Below are 17,279 nucleotides of genomic sequence, written 5' to 3'. Positions count from 1 at the left end.
AGAATGACCGATATCACTAACACTCTGAAATCCCTTGGAAAAGAATATTCACAAGTGGATTTAGTCAGAAAGATCCTAAGGTGTTTTAACTTCTGAATGGGAGAGAAAAATCACTGCTATTGAGGAAGCAAATGATATAAACACTCTCACTCTTGAAGATCTGGTTGGTAACCTAATGGCATATGAAGTCCAACTTCAAGACAGACAAGAAGAAGAACCCAAGAAGAAATCTCTTGCTTTTAAGACTACTTCTGACTCTGAAAATTCAGAAGAAGATGAAGATGAAGATATTGCTCTCATTACAAGGCAATTCAGAAGATTCATCAAAAAGGGAAGATTTCAAAGAAAGGTAAAGAAAGCGGATTCTTCCAGTCCCAATGAAGTCAAGTGTTTTAACTGTAAAAAGGCAAGACATATCAAGAAAGATTGTCCTCTTCTCAAAATCAAGCCCAAGGACCAATTTAAGAAGAAAAAAGCATTTCAAGCATATTGGGATGATAGTGACTCATTTTACGATGAAGAATCAAATGAAGAAGTCGCCAACATGTGCTTTGTAGCACAAGAAGAGTCGGTAAGTCAATTTGACTATGATGATTTATTAGAAGCATTTAATGACTTATATGCTAAATTTAAGAGTCTAAGTTCTAAAAACAAAGAGTTAAAAACTGAAAATTCAACTCTTGACTCTCAAAACAAAGTGTTACTTCAAGAGATAGAAGATCTCAAGAAGGAAAACTCTTGTCAAGCATTTGAGATAAAAGAAATTGGAACAAGAACCAATCTCTTACAAAAAGAAATAAATAGTCTAAAAGAAAAATCAAATGATCTTCTTTCTATAGTGACCAAATTCACAAATGGTCAAGAGAATCTAGAAAGACTTCTTGGTTCTCAAAGATGCTCGGTTAATAAAACCAGATTGGGATATAGCTTCTTTGATACTCAAAATAGACCAAACTATGTGGTGAAGAATCAAAGACAATATTCTCAACCATTTATTCATAGAACTAAATTTTCCAGTTCTAATAGAAATGCATCTAATCATGAAACTTATAATGCTTATAAGCCTAGACATGATTATTCTAGAAATGTTAAATCTTTTTATAGAAAGAATATTTATTATCAAAGGAAACCAAAATCCAAATGGATATGGGTTCCTAAGACTAACTCTCATGGACCCGAAAATAGAAAGGGGTCAAATGCTTTGTCTTCTAATTTTGTTGTAGGTACACAAAATAAGGAGCAAATGGATATTGGACATCGGTTGTTCCAAACATATGACTGGAAGGCCGGAGTTATTTTCCACCCTCCAAAATAAGGATGGAGGAACCGTCACCTTTGGTGACAATAACAAGGGAAAAGTAATAGGTATTGGTAATATTGGTAATCCAAAATTTCCCTTGATAGAAAATGTTTTTTTAGTAGATGATTTAATGCATAATTTATTATCTATTAGTCAATTATGTGATAAAGGTTTTCATGTTTCTTTTGAACATGATTTATGCTTAATTTCTGATTTTCAATCTAAAAAGATCATTTTTAAAGGTAAAAGATGGAACAATGTGTATGAACTTTATCTAGATGAGTTACCCATTTTTAATGACAAATGTCTTATTGTTTCAAATGAAATTCAATGGTTATGACACAAGAGACTTGGACATGTTAACTTTAAAATTACTTCCAAGTTATCCAAGAATGATCTTGTTAGAGGTCTACCTAAAATACCATATAAGAAAGATCACTTATGTGATGCTTGTCAAAGGGGTAAACAAATCAAGAGTTCTTTTAAAGCAAAAGATATAGTTTCAACAAAACGTCCTCTTGAACTTTTACATTTAGATCTATTTTGACCATCTAGAATTCAAAGTTTGAATGGTAGCAAGTATGCTTTTGTTATAGTAGATGATTATTCTCGGTTTATATGGGTGATTTTTCTAAAAAGCAAAAATGATGTTTTTTTTCTGATTTTTTCAAACTTTGTAGAAGAATTACAAATGAAAAATCTACATCTATTATTAAAATTCGTAGTGATCATGGTGGTGAATTTGAAAATGAATCTTTTCTAAAGTATTGTGATTTACATAGTATATCTCACAACTTTGCTTTTCCTAGAGCGGCTCCACAAAATGGAGTTGTTGAAAGAAAGAATAGAACTTTGCAAGAATGTACTGGAACCATGCTTCAAGATAAAAACTTACCAAAATACTTTTGGGCTGAAGCAATAAATACAACATGTTATGTTTTAAACCGTGTTCTTATTCGACCAATCTTACATAAAACATGTTTTGAATTGTATTGTGATCGTATACCAAAGATCTCATATTTTAAAATTTTTGGTAGTAAATGCTTCTTGTTAAATACCAAAGATAATCTTGATAATTTTGATTCAAAATTAGATGAATCAATATTTCTTGGATATTCTTCTAGAAGTAAAGCTTATCGTATTTTTAATAAAAGAACATCTTACATTGAAGAATCTTTACATGTTGCATTTGATGAGAATTGTGAGCATGTTATACCTCTAAGCGAAAGAGAAGAAGTAATACTTCAAGAAGAACCCTTGATAGAGAGTACTTCTCAAGAAAATATTCCTCTTCAACCGGTTTGGAAAGAAGATCCTAATCATCCACATGAACAAATTATTGGAGAAATAAAGAGTGGTGTCCAAACTAGAAGGCAATTAGAAAAATAGATTGCAAATGTTGCTTTCATATCTAAAATAGAACCAAAGAATATCAACGAGGCTTGTGATGATGAATTTTGGCTTTTGGCCATGTCTGAAGAACTTAACCAATTTACTAGGAATGATGTTTGGGATCTAGTTGATAGACCAAAGGATCATCCAGTAATTGGAACAAGATGGGTCTTCCGAAATAAGCTGGATGAAAATGGCAAAGTCATTCGAAACAAAGAAAGACTAGTAGCACAAGGCTATAATCAAGAAGAAGGCACAAATTTTGATGAAACCTATGCACCAGTGGCTCGATTAGAATCAATTCGAATGGTGCTTGCTTTTGCTAGTTACATGAACTTTAAGTTATATTAAATTGATGTTAAGAGTGCATTCTTAAATGGATACATCAATGAAGAAGTTTATGTAGAGTAATCTCTAGGCTTTGAAAATGAGAAATATCCAGAAAATTTCTACAAATTGAAAAGAGCTTTGTACGGACTTAAACAAGCACCAAGAGCGTGGTATGAAAGACTACGAAATTTTCTAGAACAATCTGGTTTTTTCATTGGTCGGGTAGACTCCACTTTATTTATTAAAAATCTTAATTCAAATATTCTTATTGTGCAAATTTATGTTGATGACATAATATTTGGTTCTACTAATGATTCTCTTTGTAAAGAATTTGGTAAAGCTATACAGGAAGAGTTTGAAATGAGCTTGATGGGCGAATTAAACTACTTTCTTGGACTTCAAAGCAAACTTAAGAAGGAATCTTGTATACAAAAGAACTTCTCAAGAGATTTGGGATGGACTCATCGAAATCAAGAAGGAATCCTATGAGTACAATTACTTCTCTTGATAAAGATGAAAATGGTAAAAATGTTGATACTAAGCTCTACAGAGGTATGATCGGATCTCTATTATACTTAACTGCTAGTCGACCTGATATAATGTTTAGTGTTTGTATGTGTGCAAGATTTCAAGCTAATCCAAAGGAATCTCACTTAACTGCAGTAAAACAAATTCTTCGATATTTGAAAGATACTTCAGATTTTGGTTTGTTTTACCCAAAATCACCTTCCTTTGATTTAGTTTCATATAGTGATGCAGATTTTGCAGGAAGTAAATTTGATCGCAAGAGTACTAGCGGAACTTGTCATTTCTTAGGAAATTTTTTAGTCTCTTGGTTTAGTAAAAAGCAAAATTCAGTGTCACTCTCAATAACTGAAGCAAAATATATAGCGGCTAGTTTAGCGTGTTCACAAGTACTATGGATGAAACAGACCTTAAAAGATTTTGGTTTGAATTACTCCACAACAACTATTTATTGTGACAACACTAGTGTTATAAATCTTTCGAAAAATCCTGTTCAGCACTCAAGAACTAAGCATATTAAAGTTAGACATCATTTCTTGAAAGATCATGTGTTAAAAGGAGACATTTCGTTAAATTTTATTTTCACTAATGAACAACATGCCGATATCTTCACTAAACCACTTAAAAATGAAGATTTTATGAGAATTAGGAGAGAACTAGGCATTTGCTCGTTTTTGGATTTATAAAATATTGATTTTTTTTTTGAACAAAATCTCAAAATCGCACCATATTAGTCGATCGATAAAATTTTAGTCGACTGATGCTTTAAAAATTTTTAGAATGAATCGCACCATATTAGTCGACCGATAAAATTTCTAGTCGACTGATGCTTTTAAATTTTTAGAAAGAGTCGCACATTATTAGTCGACCGATAAAATTTTAGTCGACTAAATTTTTTTTTTTAAATTTTAACTGAAGGGACCCGATACCCCTTGGATTTTTTTTAACACCCGTTTTTTTTAAGGGCATCGTTTCATTTCATTTTCACACCTTTTCGTTTTTCTTAAAAACGAAACCCTTTGAAAAACGAAAACCCTCTTTCTCTCTCTTTCCTCTCTCGCTTCCGAAAAACCCTCGGAGTGCCGTTCGAACCTCTCCTCGTCGAAATTCTCTGGTCGTGACAGGGAAACGCCGGAATCCTCTTGCAGTAACCGGTGCATCTTCAGATCTCGCCGGAATCCTCTTGTCGTGATGATGCATCTTCAGTCCTCGCCGGAATCCCCTTGTGGAAGCCTCCTCGCATCTGCCGTCATCCACCGCGGACTCTTCCTCGTCTATTCACTGTTTCTGTTGCATTGGTTCTCCTTCACAACGCCGGACAACATCTTCCTTCTGTCGGACATCATTTGGAAGCCGACATCATTCTCTGCAACTAATTTTTTAGGTGAATCTGTTTTAACCATGCCTCGTTCGAAGACTGCATCTGCAAAAGGTTTAGGTTCTCCTCCTCCTACACCTTCTTCAAGACATGGATTTTCTCTCAAATTACTCCGAAATCCTCTTTTATATGATACTTTTGGATCGATTTATGCATTACCTATTTTACCAGGCCGAAATGTACTGTTTCACCTGTTTTCTCGTTACAAAATAAGAGAATTATTTCCAGGAATTTCACATCTTTTTGATGCCTGTGCAGACACCCTTCACTATCCTTTTCTGATTCACTTATTTTACACGAATTTACAAATTGATCATGAAACTGGAGTTCTTTCCTCTCTTGTTCGTGATGTTGAAATTGAGTTTGATTCTAAACTACTTGGAGAAATCCTAGAAATTCCACCTTCAGACACTCTTTTCAATACTGTTGAACTAAATGATGAAAGAATTTTTGAACAAATTCCTCTTCCCGGTGCAACTCATTGTCCTCCTTTCAAAAATACTAATCTTCAAACTCGTGCATGCATTGCTGGACGAATCCTTGCCCACAATGTTCTACCTAAAACTGGTTCTTTTGATTACTATTCCACAAATATCTCTACGACTCTTTATGTCTTATTTGGAAATATTTCTGTAAATTGGGCCAACGTGTATTTTACTAATTTGTGGAAACAAAAACCTTTTCTTCCTTATGGATGTCTTCTTACTCGTATTTTCAGACATTTCAAAGTTCTCTTAACCAATGAAAAATATATTGAGCAAAAGGAGTTCTTTGATCAAACTATTTTTAAACGGATGAAAATCAAATATCTGCCTCCTTTAAACTTTGATCAAACTGAACCATCTGAACCATCAATTTATGAACCCTCACCATATTCTGTGACACCTTCATCTCAAGCAAAACGAAAGAAATTTTCTACTAGTCAAGACAATGATGAAGTTTTGCAGTGACTGGAAGCTTTGGAGCTGCATCAACACACTTTTCGTGAAGATGTGACTCAAAAACTTTCTTTGATTCAGAAAGATATTACTGCAATCAAGGACTTGCTTAACTCACTTTTCTGATATTTGTTTTCTGTCTTTACTAAACTTTGATACTTTATGGGTTGTAATATTTTAAACGTGTATTTACATTTTGCTTATGCTATTTCTGCCCTTACTCTTTTTTATTATGACAAAGGGGGAGAAAAAGATAGAATTAGACACATGCATGGAAATTGCAGGAGACTTTGCATGAGAAATGTGAAATTAAGAAAAAGAAAGCATTGAAAATTGCATTTTTGAAAAAGTTTTAAATGCATGAAGTAATGATGAATGGAAATGCAAACCAATCAATATGTGATATATGTGATTTGAATGTGCTAACTTTTAATGTTTTGCAGCATATTGATAAGGGGAGTAAAATCTCCATCTATGCATCTAAATGCTTCATCTTTGATTAAATTTGTCATCATAAAAAATGGGGAGATTGTTACGACAATGAAGCCATACATGATACTTCAAATACAAGGTTTTGATGATGAGCAAGTGAAATCAACTGCAAATTACTTAGAGTGCATTACTTAGAGTGCAAATTTTCTACTAGTCAAGGCAATGAAGACATTGAAGAATTCGATGAAGAATCTTTGAAGACTAGTGTGCAAATGTTAAATTCATTAAAAGTCATAGATTCTTGTAAGAGCCTTACTTAGAGTGCATATTTAGGTTGCATTTCACCTAAAAAGTCTTTAGAAAAACTTTTCTAAAAGAACCCTTCATGAAAATCTTTTTAGAAAACTTTTTTCTTAAATTTTCGTGTTTATTAGTCGACCAATAGATTCACCAGTCGACTAATCCTTTCGCGCCATATTTTCTAAAAAGTCATTTTTGTCAAATTAGTCGACCGAAGGTTTTATCAGTCTACTGGACATAATGTCTGTTTTATGGAAAATTTAACAGCAGTCGACTAATGACTTTATCAGTCGACTAGACAGAAAATGTGTTTTCTGGAAATTTAGCAACAGTCGACTAATGCTTTTATCAGTCGACCGGACAGAATGTATGTTTTTCAGAAGTTTAGCAGCAGTCGACTGAAAGGTTTTTCAGTGTACTGATGATATTATCGGTCGACTAATTTTATCTCTAGTCGACTAAGTTTCAAAAGTTCAGATTTTCAAACGGCTCAATTAACAGCTCAGTCGACCGACAATAAGTGTCAGTCTACTAATAACTAACTATTAGTCGACTAACTACTGCTCCAGTCGACTAATTTTGCTGTTTTCCCTGAAACTTCAAAAAGGTCTTTTCATTTTTCAAACGTTTTGATCGTTCAAAATGGACTGTTTTGACACCCTTTCGTACCTCAACGTATGAAAACTTTCAACTATAAATATGAGTGCATTTTACACTCAAAAGCACTTCAATTCAATCAATTTGAATCAATTACTCTTTGTTTTTCACTCATATTCATTTTCTCACTCGATATTTTCACTTCAGTTTTTCACTCAAATTCTTTTGAGAAATAGTGAATTCGTGAGTAGAGTATTCCAACAACCTCAAAAGCCAATTGCATCTCATTTGCATTCAAAAGAAGGGCTCATAGGTTGTATTGTAAGTTGTTACTTATTTTCTGTAAAAGGAAGGACTCCTTGGTTTAAAGGAGTTGTTTGCTTTCAGTAGGTGTGTTACTGAAAGTGGGACCAGATTTAGTCTGTATGATCTTGTAGTTTCACAAGGTTGATAGTGGAAATCTCAAACGGGTTTTGCTTGGGGACTGGATGTAGGTCGGGAAAGACCGAACCAGGATAAATTACTGTGTTCTTTGTGTATTTGCTTTTCAAATTGCAAAATCCATCAATATTCCGCGGACAATTTTTAAAAGCACTATTCACCCCCCCTCTAGTGCTCGTTGCCTCGATCCTACTGCACTTTCACTTATAATGACTCTGATTGAGGTGGTAACCCCAATGATCGTATTTCTACTACAGGATATTTTGTATTTCTTAAGTATTCGCTTATATCATAGAGATTTAAAAAACAACAAAAGGTGTCGTTTTTTATTGAAGCTGAGTATAAGGCAATGATGACTACTACTACTGAACTTGTTTGGCTGAGAAGTCTGATCAAGGATATGTGTCATCATCTCTACTCCTTCGAAGATGTGTTGCGGCTACAAAAGTATGATCTATATTGCTACCAACCACACCTTCCACAAACACACAAAGCATATTGAGATGGACTATATATATTATGTTCCTATGATTGTAAATTAGTAATGCCCACCAGGGGCATTTTCATCATTTTCTCCTTATGTAATAGGATTTTCCCATTAGGGACAGCATTATAATCTTTCTTTAGTTTTTTTATTTTTTTGTTTGGTGTCCCTTCGAATAATGTGAAAGGGCATTTTTGTAAACAGCCAATAGAGCTGTTGGGAGATCCCCAACTGCTCTATTGAGCTGCCTTGTGGCCTATTTAAAGAGGGTTCAGCCTCTCTCTTGTTAATGCTTTTCTTAAGCATTTTGAATACAAATTATATTTATTTTTATTGTGCTCTCTTGCTCATTTTGTGAGTGATGTATTAGCCCTTTGTGGCTTATTGTATTTTGCCCATTTACAGGCTTTTGTGTGTTTGCACACGTTGTAGCCCTTAGTGGCATTGTTCTAGTGCACTTGTGTTTTAGAGTGTGTGTACAAAAGAGTGGTTGAAAAATCATGGACAGGATATAGCTAAAACTGAACCATGAGAATGACTAAAAGATGCTAGGTTCCGTTACTGTAGCTGAAAGCAGCTGAAGCGGAGAGGATGGAATTCTTCTAACCATGAGGTTGTGAATTGAATGCAATCCTGAAAAGGCCATTTACCTACTCATCCTTTTTTCTTTTATCAAAATAAAGAAGCGAAGCACCTTAAATCCACCAATTCCTTATCCTGGAAGACAGGACGTGTCAGCCCTCATGCTTTGTAAATATATTGATCATGCCTCATCTTCAGTCTACGGTCCTGATTAAGAAGATTGGTGGAGTTAGGTTCGCTTTTGTCGTAGATTGGTAATGATTGTAGTTTTCATCTGTTGCTCCTACTTGTGTAGGTACATTACAATGGGATATCCTTTCAACGGAGAATTGATGTAGGCTCGTCCTTTGCAGATATCTGGAATTTTGTACGAGGCTTCTTGTTGTTAGTCTTGGCCGGATAAGTCTCATCACCTTCTTTTCTAAGGGTTGTAAAATTCTTGTCATCTGCATCAATTGGTCCAGTTTTCTTCATTCTCAAAGAGGCAATAGTTATCGTTCAAATATAATGCTACTAATAAATATGTCCAATTTGTTTTTGGGTTTTTTAGCAAGCACACTCTTATTTACAGATTAGCCTATGTATATATCAATGAATCCATTCATTCAAATTTCAAACCTAGAATATTAGTTTTTTTTCTTTTTTATTGTACACTTCTATTAGAGCGTAAAATGCAGTCTTAAAATGTGTTGATGATTTACCACCGCGCGGGTCGACGGCATGGTTGTGAGGGTGCTGAGATGAAGGCATCAGATCAAGCCTCTTTGGTGCACAGGTGTGTCCATACCTTTCAGGCAGGGTGGTTGTGGAGCCCCGCCTGGGGTTTTCCTTGCTTGGGCGAGGATTCCTCGTCATAAAAAAAATTTGTGTTGATGATTTAATTGCTAAAAGTGGCATGAAAGGCATTGTTTCCTATTTGGGGCATCAAGGTTATTGGTTCAGTCTACTCACATGGAAAGTCTTGTTATTATTCTTAATCTTGCAGATTGGAAAACATGGTTTAATCATTGAATTTATCGATCCTGACAATAGTAGGCGAAGTGCAACTTACTTGCCTGAGGTAGCTGCCCAGGAAGGTATGTTGCATTGCTTTTAACTGAACAAATGTTTTTGCCAGAGAGAGAGAGAGTGCATATGTATTTCCTGAATCAAATTCTTTAATCTTTTTCTGGGTGAGTTAAACTTTTGGGTATTCCAAAATTGATGAAATCTTCTACAGACGATCTCAAACTCATTGAAAAACTGATCGTCATTTGTTTGTTATCTACAAAAGATATTTTGGAATATTTAACTGGTTTTCTATATGTTTGCTTAATCCTGGTTTTCTATATGTTTGCTTAATCAAGTATAAAGACCCTTTAATCTTTTGTATGTGAACTAGGATGGACAAAGACCGAGACAATCAACTCTCTGATGTGCAAGGCGGGTTTCAATGGTGCAATCACTGAGTCACTCCGCAAGCGAGTGCGATTGACCCGCTACCAAAGCACACTTCATACAATGCACTTTAGTGACTATGCTTCATATGTCAAAAGAACAAGAGGACAAGCTCCAGCCATTGGTTCAAGGGCCTTCCGTTGAGTGATTCAAACTGCTTCATAATGAACTTGTGAAGCTTTATTTATCAAACATTTAGTTTGTGGCAGCAGATTGGGTGAGACTGTTTTCATGCACCACCCTAGTGCCACTGATCATGTCTTTAATTGTTATTTGAAAAGCTTTGGTGAAGAAACCTGCATAAAGAAAACTGAGTTCAATTCCAAGACTAGTTTAGAATCCATCGGGTTCTAACTACAATCTATTGATCTTACGATTCTCACCTTTCATGACCAGAATGTTTGACATTTCGTGTTCTGCCCATGCAAGCATTGAAAGGAAACTGCATTCATATGAAATTAGAAGGAAACTGTGAATGTTCGATACAAGGGGGCTTGGCTAGTTTTTTCCCCCTAAATTATACAGTGTATGTGCTTGTTGATGCAAAGATTAAGTGGATGTTTGGATGACAAAAGTTAATTTTGGGATTTTTCACACCATGCTGTTTGCTGACAAAAAGAAGTGTTTTTGTTTAAAAAAAGAAAAAGAAAAAATACTTTTCAATATCTTATGTTTTCAAGGTGAAATGGTTTAGATAAGGACGGTTGCATTTTCAAAACCGATTTTTCTTATGGGGCTATCTACTCCCCGCTTCTCTCCCATAGTAGTGTTTGCAGTATAAAATGCTATGAATACTCTCTCCTTACCCACCAGGGGCGGAACCAGAAAATTTACATAGGAGGGGTCGGATATAGCCGTGATAGGCGTGCGATGGCAGGAATGGCACCACTAAAATATTTTTGGTGTAGTGTAACTAGGCGGTTGCGCATAAAAAAAGGGCTTTTTGCTTCGGTCTTGAGTGTCGCTAAAGACCTTTTTGTAAAGGTCAAGACAGCGCTAAATTCCCGTTTCAGCAAAAAAAAAATGCCACTGATAGCGCACATGATCAGCTGCGCAATTTCATCCAATTTGCATTGGACATTTTGGGTGTTTGATGATGCACCCTCTCTCTCTCTCTCTCTCTATATATATATATATATATATATATATAGTTTTAAACTTTTGAAATTATGTTTGTCAGAAAAAAACAATTGACTACCTAGGCAAATTCTGGCGCATTTAAACAACTCGGTGGTTTCTTCCTCATCCAAAAAAGAAGAAAGTAGTTGGGCTGTCTAGTCATAAAAGTTGGTACCTCTTGGAGTGGAGTTTGAAAGTTTTCTTGAGAGGACCTAGTTGACTCGGTCCATTCAGGCCACTAGACCCAGTTGATGGGGCGGGAGGAACGTCAAAAGGTTGAGAACACACCCCAGAGAGAGAGAGAGAGAGAGAGAGAGAACTGCAAATAATGAGATATTTGACCGGAGGCCTCTTTTGGTAGTGTAAGAAACAAAGAATAAATACGTATCTTTTTCCATCAAAAGGTTATGCTAATTGGGGTAATATTTGCTTCCCTCGTGGGTAAATAACCCCCAGTGACAAAACCTAATATTTTAGCTTTTTCTAAGTTTTTTGCATATCTGAAGGGTCAGAGGTGATCTACATTTTAAGTTTAGTAGAAACTGACTTTAGGATCTCGTTTTTCTGACATATATGTGTGTTTGGTGAATTTTTTTATAAAAAAACAGAAATAAACCTAATTACTGGTTGGGAGCGAGTTTGATCTTAAGGTGGCCCACTTACAGGATATGAGGATTTTGGGCCAAACTGAAAGGCTGAAACCTAAAGCTCTCCAACATAACTCTGACCAGAATAGGAAAGGAAAACTGCAACTGGCAGGGAAGTAATGAATTTTGCTTGCAAAATTTGCAGGAGGGAGCAGAAGATTGAGTAATTGGATAGATAGAAACAAATGAGGTATTCAGACTACACAAAATAGTTGAGATTCAAATGCAGAGGTACCAGTGTTCCTGATTCTCTGATCACAAAGAACCAATATGCCCAACCGCCATCTGCAAAACATCAAAGCTCATCTTCCACCACCACATCAATCTGCAAAACCAAATCTGGCCATGAAACAAACAAGTAGGAAAGAGTTATCCGGCAAGCGAGCCAGCTGCTGGCATTCAATGTAACATCTTAAGAGTTTCCAAACAACATCTTCGTGCATATAAACAGAGCATTACACGGCACACAGAGCAGTATGCAACTTTTTAACATTTGAATCCTCTGCATGCAATCAACCATACTATGATTATAAATGCAAGAAGGGATCCCACAACCATTAATTTCAACCTGAGGTTTTGCAACCACATCTTTCGCCGCAGCTGCCTGCCTTGCCTCTGGAAGTTATCAGCCTGAGACGGGAAGGGAAAAGAAACACAATTTAAAAACAAAGGTGAATATAATGAAATCTCTAAAACCCAAAATGACATCCACCTTGTACCTGGAATTGTAAGTTTTCAGTCTTATCCACCAGAAGTTCAATTCTTTCCCCACGATCCAGAACCTATAAATGAACCAGCTAATGAGGTTGTTCAATCAACAAGATCATGTAAAAAAACATCACAAAGTGCATTATAAGCCGTGTAACTTTCTGAAAAAAGAAACTAAAAAACAACCAACAATCGAATGAAATTTCTATCCCTTGTCTATGAGCCATTACACTGATCCACGTATGAAGAACAACCCCAACTTTTGTCAATTGATCACTTAAATTTGTTCAACAACAGCACATTAATTATTTAGTTATAGAACTTGCTATAAGGTGAAATTTCTATCCTTGTTTATTAGCCATTATAATGATCTAGGTATCAAGAACCACCCCAATACTTTTGAAGTAATTACTTGAGTTTGCCTAACAATGGTACATTGATTATTTACTTATAGTGCTTGTTATAAGACTAAAGATTATGAAATCACAACCCAGTGCCATAAATCAACAAAATGACTGATAAAACAGGAAATACAAAGAGGTGAAAAAAGAGTTTAAACAAAATGAATTTGGAAAATTTTCTTCAAAAATTAATATAAACTGAAGCCTTGATCTTAGAACGAGTAGATGAAAAATAGGCAGACCATCCAGAGAAATCAACAATGCAGAAATATTGGCATTCTCTGTATCCCTCCCAAAAAAATAAGAAGCAAAAGTTGTGATCACCAAGTTTCAAGCAAAACAGGACCAATCAAAAGGAAAAAGAAAAAGTTTGCAATGTTTTATTAATCGTATTCATCACGCATATTATTAGGAGACTTCTGTGTGTGTGTGTGATGTGTGCATAAAGTGCATCAACATTTATTTTTGTTAGAGAGGAACACTCCTGTCCTCATCATTTTTCAATAACATATGACCTAGATAGATGCCCAATATGTATGTTAACATTCATAAAAATGAATTATAGCTTAACGCAGTCAACCTAACAAAAGGCAGAGTGACAATCTAAAGCATTATGCATCAGATTGATCATGATGATGCCATACCTCCATTCACAATGGTTCCAAGCATAGTAACATTCATCAATGGTATTGTGAATTTATCACGAAAAAAAATGCAATAAAAACTTTAAAGAAAAAATAAGTTTCTAGGCAATAAATTTAATATATCATCGATATTACATTTATCACATATTTATCATGATCTTTTGACAAAAATGTGATAAAATTGTTAAAATAGAAAACAAAATTATCTTTTTCTCTCTGATCTTTTTTTAAAGATAAGAAGCATTAAATGTTGCCCCACATCATTGGGCAGGTACTTTTGTAATGCAATGGAAGGAAGCCCTCCTTTTATAATTTGTGGGAGGGCCTCCCCTCCTCATTCTCCCTGATATGGAACTATTCACATAAAAATGAAATCCTTCACATGACCCCAACCCTCTCTCTCTCTCTCTCTCTAAATTATGGTAACTTAAATTTAAATTTATTTAGGTTTTATTTCTTCACATGCTGAGATATCCCCAAAGTTTTTCTGAGAAGATGCATATGCCCATAGTAGCAAAAGTTACTAACCACAAAATTAATCACCCTAGGTAAGGATTTTAATAGATGGTGTAGAAGTATACATAAATATGAAAGAAGGAATACCAGAAACCAACTACCAAGTTGACATATAACTGTCAAAAACTCATAAACTCTTCAGGGGAAGATTAACAATCAGGATACCTTCTCAATGTTGTCTATCATTATCCCTTTCACCTCAGTTATTTGAGCCTTCAACTTAGATAGCTTGCTCATCTCTTCTGGATGGCTCATGCAATAATCCATGTGCTCCTTGAGCCTAGGCCTGAAATAAGAATTAAAAACAAAACCACATTAAAAGGAGGAAAATAAACATATAAACAGAAAACATTCAATGAACAACATCATCTTCCCAAACACAACCCAAATTCTCGATCGAGATTGTATGCAATATTAAATCTGTCTCCAAACAAATCCTCATCCTCATCTTCATCTTCGAGGGGGTGAGGACTAGCAGCTGCAATACTTCCTCCATAGCACTGTCTAAAATCATCTCTCACACGTTCTAGGAAAACAAATGGAAGAGACCTTCCAACAGCCTCATCAGCTACCACAAGAAAAACTGCAAATGGGCAAACAAATAAATAAATAATCCATGATACAGTTTCATCTTACTCGAGCTACCAGCAGATAGAAACAAGGTTGACAGCTGTAACTTTTAGAGTGCTCAAGGAACTCAATGGGCCTGGCTACTCTGTGACAGAACCCACCAAATCCATGCTACAAAAAGAAGATTTGAGCCACTAATCTCTTGAACCAGCTCAGGCTTTTTGAAATCAACACACTGATTGAGCAGAAAAAAACTTAAGATCAATGGGCCTCTTCATCTGCTTAATGTTTGATGGAATTGCAGCAGTCCAAGACTCCAAGTTTATATTATTTAACACTAGCCTAAAGCAATAACATGCATCTGGAAACATGCTCGATAAGATAAAGAAAATATTTTATGCCATACCAAATCCATTATCCACAAGATAGTTGAAGGTATAACCATCGCAAGAGTAAGTGAATTTGTTGCTGTTTGAAGGAAGTTTCTGCAGGCACTGGATTGCAACAGTACTGAAGTTTCCAGTGAATGATGTATGCTCTGCAAGTACCACCGAGCCCTTTGAAACAAAACTGTATATCAAACCTCGCAGACTCATTGCTTGTTTAAGGGCCTCAAGTGCATCCAAGAACAGTCCCAAAGCTCAAAAGTGTTGAGGAAACTAAACAAATTTAGCAACAACAATAAAAGCAAGAGTAGAAACTCAATGGATCATGAAACCATGCATTCTCCATACGAACAGAACTGGCGATTCATTGACCAATATCTGTAATCATAACACAACAACAATAAGAACAAATGAAAAAAAGGTAAGGACAGCAATGAGACAACAGAAGGCAGTAAAGGATGAAGGGACCCCAACAATACTAACACGGTGAAGTAACATCTCATATTATGAACACTATCATAACTCCGCCAAGACTACTAAGAATGGTATACAAACAACCACAAACAATGAGAAAATGCAAAAAAAAAATTCTGCATGACCAAAGCATGGAAAACCCGACAAAATCCATAATTGACATAAACGGCGCTCGACAAGCTGTGGAATCCACCACTATCTCACAAGCAACAATATTCAAAGCATGCTTGTAGTCCGTTTCCCTATTGCCTCTCTAATTTTTCTCACTTTCTTTCCCATAATTCACCATATATAGCACACACCCCACGATCCCGGGCATCAATCAAATCGGAAACAGATGGCACTAAACATTATGATGGTTACATATTGCCTCGTATGATCACCCTCCATCGTTGTAGAGTTTTTCATATTAGAGAAGCTAGTAGAATTAAGGGTGGATTAACTAAGCAAAAAATAAACTACATACTGATCAACAAAATACTCCAAATCATATGAAAAACACATCAATAACTACCATCAAAATTCAGAAAAAAGGAAAGCAAGCTAGAAAAGAAGAGACTTTTAAATAAGATGAACCAAATAAATATTGCAAAATTTTCGATACAAAAAACATCAAAATCATCTTTATCAATCAGATTATCACTTTGAGAACAACAAAACAGACAGATTTTTCTTTTTCAATTTGAAGAAAGAAACCTCGAACCTTAGATCTCCTTGACGAAGCTTATACAAAAGATCAAAGACAGAAAAAATTTCCCTAAACGAGGCGAGAATAAGAAAATCTAGAGGAAAGAAATCCATCTGAATGGAATCAAGTCAGTGACTTAAACCGAAAACTGAAACCCTAGATGGGGAAAAGTCCCGAAAGAACGCGAAATTGACGCACGAGAGCACGAATTCAGGGATCGTAAATCACGATTTTCTGGAATCAGAGTATCAAGGAGACCAAGATATTCGTACCTTGAGAAAACCCTAGCTTGTTCATCCCCTTCCTTTCGATTGCTTCGGGTTTAAGAGAGAGAGCACCATTTTACCAGAAAGTCAGTTGGATCAAAGACGACCATGCGTTCCCTAAAATGCCATCGTGGCTTTTCCTAATGACGATCATAGACATTGACTGTCAGTTTTGTAAATCGACGGTGGGTCGGATCTTATGGGTGGTAAACGAGCCGTGCTTGTCGTTGCTCGGCCTAGGCTCGTGAGCTTGTCATGAGCCAATCCAAGCCTGAGCTTTGTGAGTCCGTCATGAGGTGGTTTATTTAAAAAATAAAATGTTTTTTAAGTGTTGTTTAAGTTTGATAATATAAAATAAATATAATATATACAAAATACATATGACAATACATATATAAAAAATATATAATATATTATATATATATATATAAAGTATATAATATCTAAAATAAGCCTATACAAATCAAGCCGAGTTGACATGTTCATGAATCATTTGTCACTTATTTACCTAAATGAGCTGGCTCGTATCTCGTTGGCATCATATTGAGTCTTCCTAACCCTAGTTGGCATCACATTTGGACTATGAGCATAGCGACAAATTGTTTAGAACGGTACCCATCCAGCCACTCGCTGACCAGGGAGCACCATTTTTCAGTCAGCCACCAGCCAAGAAATGATCGGTTAGTTTTTTTTTTCTAAAAATTGAAGGTGGGCCATTTTTTGG

The 17,279-nt window shown here is 35.4% G+C and overlaps 2 protein-coding genes across 2 annotated transcripts in view; one reads left to right on the top strand and one right to left on the bottom strand.

Moving 5' to 3' along the window:
- The window catches only part of LOC149848714 (uncharacterized protein At2g38710-like), a 50,764-nt gene extending 40,244 nt beyond the window's left edge, over positions 1-10,520 (top strand). The window contains exons 4-5 of the mRNA XM_089997070.1: positions 9,685-9,775; positions 10,081-10,520. Of these exons, the coding sequence (XP_089853196.1) occupies positions 9,685-9,775; positions 10,081-10,280 (291 nt within the window). The 3' untranslated portion in view covers positions 10,281-10,520. The remainder of the gene's footprint in view (positions 1-9,684; positions 9,776-10,080) is intronic.
- Positions 10,521-12,271: 1,751 nt separating this feature from the next.
- Positions 12,272-16,635, bottom strand: LOC149848713 (vesicle-associated membrane protein 727-like). Its single transcript, XM_089997058.1, has 6 exons — positions 16,562-16,635; positions 15,148-15,505; positions 14,556-14,754; positions 14,337-14,457; positions 12,622-12,684; positions 12,272-12,532 (listed from the first exon to the last, which is right to left on the bottom strand). The coding sequence occupies exons 2-6, from the start codon at positions 15,335-15,337 to the stop codon at positions 12,389-12,391; spliced, it is 717 nt and encodes a 238-aa protein (XP_089853184.1). The 5' UTR covers positions 15,338-15,505; positions 16,562-16,635; the 3' UTR covers positions 12,272-12,388.
- Positions 16,636-17,279: the final 644 nt, after the last annotated feature.

The sequence above is a fragment of the Nuphar pumila genome, chromosome 1 (assembly GCF_984573655.1).
Source record: "Nuphar pumila chromosome 1, dmNupPumi1.hap1.1, whole genome shotgun sequence".
NCBI lineage: Eukaryota > Viridiplantae > Streptophyta > Magnoliopsida > Nymphaeales > Nymphaeaceae > Nuphar > Nuphar pumila.
The sequence above is the reverse complement of the archived record's forward strand: the minus strand, read 5'-3'. Positions and strand labels throughout refer to the sequence as shown.

Excerpts from the sequence above, each read along its gene's own strand:
- LOC149848713 (XM_089997058.1), bottom strand. The coding sequence starts at position 15,337 with ATGAGTCTGCGAGGTTTGATATACAGTTTTGTTTCAAAGGGCTCGGTG. Across the intron at positions 14,755-15,147 it reads TCTTGTGGATAATGGATTTG|TTTTTCTTGTGGTAGCTGAT; the intron begins GTATGGCATAAA and ends GCCCATTTGCAG. Across the intron at positions 14,458-14,555 it reads AATCTCGATCGAGAATTTGG|GCCTAGGCTCAAGGAGCACA; the intron begins GTTGTGTTTGGG and ends TTCTTATTTCAG.